Raw genomic sequence first — 8,651 nt, forward strand, 5'->3', positions numbered from 1 at the left:
GGAACCAGCTTTTGATTTTAAGAGGTTCGGAGCGGTTTGAAGCGATTTGTATGATTGTTTCGAAACGCTATTAACCGCTACCAAACGCAAAAGCTGCGTTTTTGCAGGTCGTAGCGGAAAAACCAGTCAGACCCTTAGTTTGCAAATGTTTTCCTTTTGTAACAGTCGAACAGAAGCAAGACAAAATGTTGTGAAGAGTAAAAGAGATTAACCGTTTGGATGATCAACACCAACAATAATGAAAAAAGTTTTTTAATGTTAAGATTAACAAACCAAAGGTAAAAAACTTATTAGTTTATAAGAATAATATTCTATATCGATTACTTCTCGTCACAATAAGATGTATTATAGTTTGTGGATGCTTTAGAACACTATCAATATCATAACATCAGAGAGTCTTGTAGGAATACAAACTCAGACTGAGTTCACAAATCAGTAATCTTTCAGTTGATACTTTCTCTTTTCCGTTCTTGGAGTCTCCTCTAACTTTCTTTTTTTTTTTTTTTGAATTTTGATCTCCTCTAACTTTCTTGCACGTAAAGATACACCAAAGAGAAAGCCAAACTTATCAGACACAACAAAGATGAAGCTGAAATTTGAATAGAGATACTTACGAAACAGCAGCTTCTTCAGGGAGACTTCTGCTGTAAAATGGAAGCTCTAAGAGAAAAACTGGCTTGCACCATCCTGGTAAGTTCCCATACACTCCTCTCGGTAACGGAATCAGAGGACTAAAGATGGATCGAAAACTTAAACAAATTAGGTAACACTTCTTCAACGATTTTTTAAAATGGTATCAATAGCAAGGTTCATATTGTTAAACCTTGTTGTCTTTTTATAGAATCGGTAAGCTCCCAAATTGCCATGCTTCTTGTCAGACGATGCCTGTTTATATTGAAATTAGCCATGTGCAATTCAGAAAATGATCTTAAGTAGAGAAAGAGAGTGACAGAACCTCGAGTAATGGTATGCCGCTGACGAATAGAAGTAGCAAAGTGAGAAAGAGTGGTCCGAATATGACAAGATACTCAGCACCTTCAAGAACTGGTGATGCAGCCACAAAGATTCCCCACCAAAGTAATATCTGATAACATATCCCATTTATGCATTACAGTTACCAATTTATACTAAAAAAAACTCAAATATTTCTTATAATAAATAAAAAAACTAACCTCACCAAAGTAGTTTGGATGTCTTGAGTACTTCCACACGCCAACATCACACCATTTTCCTCTGTTTTCTGGAGAGTTTTTAAAAGAGAGTTTCTGTTGGTCAGCCGCAGCTTCAGTCAAGAAACCGAAAACCCACATTGTCCAACCGATTACATCTGCGGGTTTAAGAGATCCTCCACCATCACTTGCAGCGTTAACAACAGTTAGAGGTAAGCTCACCGTCCAAACCCACACGGCCTGCAATGGTAAATCAAGAAGTTAAGTAGTATGACAACACATGCATCCAATTCCAAAAGCAGAAGTGTACCTGGAGAGTCCAGAAAACTATTAGTTTCACCAAATTTCCACGCATTTCATCGAAGCGTCGATCTTCACCCCATTGCAAAATCCTAAAACAACAGGTAAGGCCATGTTAGTATGATCATAGAGGTAATGAAATATTTTTGTGCCTTGGTAGAGACCTCATTAGAAGGAATATCCCCAAGCGAAGTCCCCATACCACAACAAGCAAAGTCAAGACAATCTAAGAGGAGAAAAGGGTTTCAAGAAAACAAAAAATGTAAGAAAAAAAAAACAGAGAGGAAAATAAGACAAGAGATGAGACTTACCTGGCGGAAGTGCCAAGTGGCTTTAAGAACAAGAGTCAAAAGAGCAAGTATAACAAAGTTTGTGCTTCCTGAACATACATAATCAAGATGAAAACCAAATCTTGACTCATAAGTAAACAAATATTCAAAGAACAAGAAACCTCTCTTATATACAGAACAGTGAGGAAACTCGACCTGCAAAATCAGTGACTTGATCGATTTTGAAAAGAGCGGTGATTAGGAAGAATATAAACTGATAAACCACCTGAAAAGCCATGACAAAGAGAATTCAGACAAGAACACATCAGTAAAACACCAAATCAGATATGACTAAAGACAACCGAACACGTAATTTTCCCGAGAAAAGAGAGACAACATGACAGAGAACTTACAGTAACAATGGCAGTAAGAGCCAGAAAGTGCGAATCGAGAACCGTTCCCATTCTACCCAACGAGAAAATAACAAAAAAAAAACAGAGTATTTTCCCCCAAAATAATTCCCTTTTAAAGCTTGGCGCAACAAAATAATAATAATGGATCCAAGAGAGACGAGATGCGTGATCTTTTCTTATTTGTTTCCGTCTATTAGAAAATCAAGAAAAAAAGATTAAGCAGACTTGAGAAAAGTCGCCATTTTTAACGTTCTTGTATGGCTGAGAGATTCAGATAAACTTATGTGGATGCAAACTAAACACCGCGCCGTTTTACTTGGTACACCCAAAAAGACATTAAAATGTTGACTAATAAATGATTAATTGATTATACGATACTTGGCTTATACTCCTTACTTTCTGTATTCGCCTTGAAAAATCAAATATTTGGTATTTTTAAATTGGGTAACAAATTGACAAATCTTCTTTTTCAAAAAAAGAAAAGAAAACAAATTGACAAATCTTAAATATCAAATATTTGGTATTGTCAAATTGGATAACAAATGGACAATTTTATTACTTCCAAATACAAGTTAAATTTCAAATAATTTTATATACTTTAATAGTTTTCTTGTTACTTTGACTTGTTGTCTCTATTATTTGCTACTCGTTTCAGAAAATATTTGTTACTTGTTAAAAATTATTTTCTTTTATTGACATAACAAAATAATTCAGATAAAAAATATTAGATTTGATAAAAATCCATTAATAAAAATAAATAACAATAGATAACAAATATACTTATTTTGTACGTGATCGTATGTGATTTTAATTATTTTCAAAATAATAAATATTTTACAGGATAAATATATAATTTTAGCAAATGACAAATCGGATCAAGTAACTTGCGGGTATGATTTATCTGAGTATTTGATATAGCTAATATTTGTCTTAAACGAATCAAATCCAAATTTTAAATGAGATTTATATGAAGGTCCGAACCAAATAACAAGCTTCAGAACTTGATTTAGGATGCTTTCAATCCAAACGGTAAAAATATTTTCTTACATGGGCTGCAACTGTAATTGTAATTTTCATCTTATTAATATTTAAAACCAGAGTTCATTAGTTTTAGGGTCTTAAATCAGAATGATCTCTATACATATTTCATGTTCATACTAGGTGTTTTTCTACACCATGTGCAGCGATAAAATTTTCATTTTAAATTATATTTAAAAATAAAAATTTGCTAATATTTTAGATTTTATTGTGTTTAAACCAATATTTTAATATAAATACTAAATACTAATTTAATTAAACATAGAATTAAGATAAAATAAATAATTTGATTTATTTAAAATTATATTTAAGTTATATTTAAAATTATAATTTAGATAGATTTTCATTTATTTATTTTGGTTAAGATATATTAAATTAACTTGTGTAAATTAAAATTGATATAATTTTTTTATAATTATCAAAATATAAAACTAAAAAAATTTATAAAATTTGTAGATATCAAAAATAAACAAATGATACTACAAACTTCCTTGTAGTGTGGATTGCAAACACTACAGAGATGAGATTGCACTTTCATCCCGAACTCCAACTTAAAAGCTTTCTGCGATAGTGATTGGGTTGGGTGTAGTGAAACTAGAAGATCAACTTAACCTTGAGTAATTACAGTTACAGCCAGCTGAACCTTGAGTAATTATCAATAAAATGATGTAATATCTGAAGCCTTGAACTGAAGTTATAGGAGCAGGACCCCATACATCACAGTGAATTCTCTCTAAAGGTTTCAGAGACCGAAAAACAGAACTGGAAAAAAGAAGTTTGGAAACTTTTCGAAACTGACAAGATTCACACTACAGAGATGGGATTGAACTTTCATTCCGACTCAGACTCCAGCTTAAAAGCTTTATGCGATAGTGACTGGGCTGGGTGTAGTGAAACTAGAAGATCAACTGGAGGTTTCTACACCATACTTGGCTTCAATCTCATCTCCTGGTCTGCTACCAAACAACACTCCGTATCTCGCTCATCAACTGAAGCGGAATACATGTGCTTATCTGATACTGCAGCAGAACTCTCCTGGATAATTGATGTTCCCAAAGAACTTGGCTTCCCTGTGACAAAGCCTGCGAAAGCCTACTGACAACTTATCAGCTGTTCACCTTACCGCAAACCCAGTTCTGCACAAGAAGTCTAAACACTTTGCTACTCACTACCACTACGCTCGGGAACAAGTAGTTAAAGGCACTCTGATCGTACGTCATGTTCCTGCATCCTCTCAGCTGGCTGACATTTTTACGAAGTCACTGCCTCAGGCAGCATTCTACTCTTTGAGGTCCAAACTCGGTGTTGTGCCGTCACCCACCACGAGTTTGCGAGGGGATATTAGCACGGCCCACATGAACTATAAGAAGGCCGACACAAAGCCTGGTAGTGGTCAGCAACGTGACAAACAAGAGCTACAGACAATGAAAACAAGAGCACAAGGTTGTTGTGTACAACGTACGGAAAAGCATCCTCTACAGCTGGGAAATCGGTACTCGCTACTATCCGTCGCCACATGATTATGTCACAGCTGTATAGGATCCAGATCTTTCTGTTTTCCCTTTATATATCAAACATTGTAACCAGAGAACGTCGAGCAATAAAGTTATAAGTTAAAGATAAAACCTTTGCTCTGTTTTCTCTGTTTACCTTCAGTCCCTTCATATCAAGCACTACCAAGTATCCTGAGCTTGGAGTATCTCCGCTTCCTACTTGTAAATCATAATAACACCTGCCACGGTTCAAATTCCATAGACAAAAGAGCTTGCTTGGTAAGACGATCTTCTTGTCCCTTTATAATAAGTATATCTTAATAAAATGGCATAGTAACCGTATCTTATTTAAGTGGTGCATGAATCTGGTTCTTATTCTCTACATAATACTTGGGCTTCTCTTTCCGTTACAAAAGTTGTACAAGCAAAGCTTTAGTTCTCACTCTCACTCAGGGTACGGGTTTGCTTGTTGTAGTATGAAAACATTATTTATAAAACTTAGTTATCTAAAAAACCAAACTGTACCCAGAAACATATATACCAAGGACCTAACTACGTGACGCATACAGCTGTGCCACGTGACATCTGACCACTTAAGGCGCGGATCGGAGGTACAATGGAAGCCAATTGGTTGGGTCAGGATCCGAGCTCCAGACCGAGAAGGCGCTGGTACATCGCATCCACTGGTTGGTTAAGTTCGGGAAGTGTCGGTCTATTACATCCTTCAGTGTCTCTGTTGTATTAACCCACTCTAATCCTTCTTTAGTATACGTTTTATCGTTGAAATTCGTCGTGAAAACCTATCTGCTTCTAACCTCCTAATTAAAATTCAAGATTAGTAAGTTTTATTCCTTGTAAGGCAAGTAAAGCCTTTGTTTTAATAAATGTAGTAACCTGGAAGCAACAAGGAGGAAGATGAAGAAAGCAGTTTCGCTGATGGCGAATCCTTTGATCTTTTTCTCAGCGTGCAATCCCACGTTTACATCAACCTTGTTTATATCGTCTTCGTACACTTCCTTTAAAGCATCGATAGCTTCTTCATCATCTGTCAAATCTTCCCATTTTTTGATAGGACTCATCAGCAGATTCTTTCTGAATTCGTTGTATCTAGGAACTCCTCTCTCACGATCTCTATAAACTAAGGAAAAATTAAGCAACTGGTCAGAAAATTGGTGATACAGAAGAAGAAGCATGGGTTTGACTTACTCTCCAAGGCAGCCATATCTATAAGGTTAGGTCTATCTTCTCCATCGATATCTTGAGCCACAAGGTTCCTCATCCAATTAGGGTAATTCCACAATGTCAATGCACCACAAGATTGGTGTCCCATTGAAACTAGTAACTGCTCAAACCCGATCCTCGAATCCGTTTTTCCTCCTTCCTTCCCAATTAGTTTTGTCATCGGTACCTGTTAAAAACATATTTCTAGGTTAACAAAAACCACACTCGGATCCGCCAATGAACCAAACATTGTATGTGTCTTACTCTCGTTCTATTGCAGGGTTTTCTTTGTCTACATTCTCAGGTCTCATGTCTCGGAGGATGAGTGTGTCTGGAAGCAAACAATGCATTCTGTAGACACTAACGAACTCTTCGGTCAACGAATAAGGAACTCCATGATCTCTCGGTTTCTTCAGACCAACTAATCCGCTAAGTATTGGTCCAAATCTTGCCCCAATCTTGTCCTTCACTTTCTTCCCTAAAAATCCATACCAGTTGATCCTCATTCCTGCAGTAAGTGTGTCTGTCTTCAAGAGTTCTAATGTCCAATCAATTGTGTGAATCTTAGCGATAACAGCTGCAGTTACCAATCTCGCAGTCCTGTAGAGTTTCTCATCATCAAAATCTGGATACCGTTCCTGAAAAAGGAGTTAAAACTTAAGTGTGATTCTACATAAATATAGGTTACTTGCTGCACAAGAAAGATACGAAACCTAAGTAATGACTTACTTTTAGCATTTCACATACGGAGTTGTGTTCTTTGACAAAGAGGGCTTGCAACATAGAGAAGCCTGACCAGCTGTTTCTTATATCACCGGAGATGGGAACACCTCTTTCGTCTCGCTCCAACAAACCATCCCCGGAGATTCTTAGCTTCGCGTCCTTGAAAACCCTAACTCTTCTCATTCCAGCCTCATCATTTCCATATATTACACTCCCGTCCCTGTTTCCAATTTTTTCATAACATTAAACAACAATTAAACAGTGATTATGCACATATTAATACGTACCACCATGGGGTTCTAGTGTTGACAGCACCAGATTTATGGTGATCACCGGATAGAACTTTCTTCGTTCTGAAGAACTTAAATGACTTCAATGGACATCCACTTGCTACTCCTTCTGGAGCTTCCAGCTCAATCTTGTTGAGGTTTTAAATTGGAATTAATATAAGTTAATATAAACTAAAGTTCAGGGAAAGAAACTTAAAATGCTGAATGATTAAGGGGTAAGATTAAAACTAACAACCTGGTTGGTATCTTCTAAATGATCAACCCAATCATGGATCATGAATTGAATCCAAGAACAAGCTATCACGTTAAATTGGTCTCCATTGTCTATGAATCTTTTTCTCGCTAACAACTTTGTAGCCACCACACTTGGATGTGGATCCAAAATCTGTAATAGTCAACCTTCATAAGTTATATATAGTAATATAAGACAAATTGATGATTATTCAAGAAAAGATCAGCCGTTTTGCATTTATACAGAATAATGTAATGCTTAACAGAATTTTTTAATAAGGAAAAAATATAATATAATTTCGTAAAAAAAAAAAAAACACGTTCATATCAAACAAAAAGCTTTATAACATGTAAAAGAGATTTTAGCAAAAAAAAAAAAAACATGTAAAAGAGATACATAAAGTTAAAGCTAAAGAAGACCATACATCATGATTTCAACCACTAGTGAGTAGAGATAAGAAAAGGAAGTGTGTCACAAAAGTTGGTTCTATCGTTTCATCATGCTACTAGCAATTCGGTATTATATAATAGATGTATATACAATCCTGATCAATACTTTACTACACAAAATTAATCTTAAACTAAGTAACGTGCATGGTATGTAAATGTAATTGTAAAAATAAATTAATTAGAAAACTTACGCCGTACTGAGAAGTACATGGAGGCATATTCCGGCCAATAAATGTGCCTTGGCTACCGATAGAGTCATCGGAGGGGTGGTTGCACTTGCCATCAGCCGTGCGATAAGAAAACTCATCGGTGTCGTAACCCTGACCGTTTATTCCACCGACATGTATCAGATTGTAACGTTGATGTAGATGTCTTCGTATCCCCAAGTAAGCTACTCCCAATAGCACTGGAAATCTATGCCATAATCCTAGCTTGTCCACTAAGTGCACAATCTATATGTTAATAAAAAGAACAAATTTAATTAATCATAATAAATAGTAATCGTCAAACAGTTATGATTATTGATTTGATAATTGTCGTAGAAGATAAATAATTATTGTAGTTTATATAAAGAGACATATATGTATACTTACATAGAACAGAAAGGAATCAAAGAAAGACATCTTGGAAACAACATGATGAAGCTCAGGGTGAAGAAACCAGGAAGAAGATAGAGAGAAGCCCATTTTTTGGCCTCTCAATTTTTTTAATGGGTTTGGATTATGTGTTTTGCTTTGTGCTTTAAATGATAGTCACACAATTGTAATGGTTGAATTCACACGATCACTCGCAATGTATTTATATAGACCCACACGCATACTCGTTTGCATATTTGTATGTATGTAGAATTACTTGATTATTGTTTTTTGTTGGATAACTATATTAAATAAGTCAACGAGTCTTATACGACAATTGCCTTGACTAGGAGAGTGGCTAACTATCTAATTAAACATTTTTTTATACTAAATCTGACAGCATTGGGATAATATACACAAAAAATATACTATCTACTATGGTTTAAACATTATAAATCTTGGTCAAATTATTGATATTC

At 35.3% G+C, this 8,651-nt stretch overlaps 1 protein-coding gene and 1 pseudogene across 4 annotated transcripts; both read right to left on the bottom strand.

Annotated features, from left to right (window-relative positions):
• Nucleotides 1-279: 279 nt before the first annotated feature.
• Nucleotides 280-2,477, bottom strand: LOC106324761. Of its 4 annotated transcripts, none has more exons than XM_013762737.1 (10): nucleotides 2,152-2,477; nucleotides 1,955-2,024; nucleotides 1,781-1,848; nucleotides 1,634-1,695; nucleotides 1,480-1,561; nucleotides 1,173-1,409; nucleotides 956-1,084; nucleotides 824-885; nucleotides 615-731; nucleotides 280-529 (listed from the first exon to the last, which is right to left on the bottom strand). In XM_013762737.1, the coding sequence occupies exons 1-10, from the start codon at nucleotides 2,200-2,202 to the stop codon at nucleotides 433-435; spliced, it is 975 nt and encodes a 324-aa protein (XP_013618191.1). In that variant the 5' UTR covers nucleotides 2,203-2,477; the 3' UTR covers nucleotides 280-432. The 4 variants fall into 4 exon arrangements, with proteins under 4 accessions (XP_013618191.1, XP_013618192.1, XP_013618194.1 ...); XM_013762738.1 differs by having other exon boundaries at nucleotides 280-490; nucleotides 2,152-2,476; XM_013762740.1 differs by having other exon boundaries at nucleotides 280-486; nucleotides 2,152-2,475.
• A 2,531-nt stretch (nucleotides 2,478-5,008) lies between these two features.
• On the bottom strand, nucleotides 5,009-8,345 carry LOC106322418 (annotated as a pseudogene).
• Between the last annotated feature and the right edge of the window lie 306 nt (nucleotides 8,346-8,651).

The sequence above is a fragment of the Brassica oleracea genome, chromosome C2 (genome assembly GCF_000695525.1).
Source record: "Brassica oleracea var. oleracea cultivar TO1000 chromosome C2, BOL, whole genome shotgun sequence".
Taxonomy (NCBI): domain Eukaryota; kingdom Viridiplantae; phylum Streptophyta; class Magnoliopsida; order Brassicales; family Brassicaceae; genus Brassica; species Brassica oleracea.

Excerpts from the sequence above, each read along its gene's own strand:
- LOC106324761 (XM_013762737.1), bottom strand. The coding sequence starts at position 2,202 with ATGGGAACGGTTCTCGATTCGCACTTTCTGGCTCTTACTGCCATTGTT. Across the intron at positions 1,562-1,633 it reads GGGATATTCCTTCTAATGAG|GATTTTGCAATGGGGTGAAG; the intron begins GTCTCTACCAAG and ends CTGTTGTTTTAG. Across the intron at positions 1,085-1,172 it reads ATCCAAACTACTTTGGTGAG|ATATTACTTTGGTGGGGAAT; the intron begins GTTAGTTTTTTT and ends ATATGTTATCAG.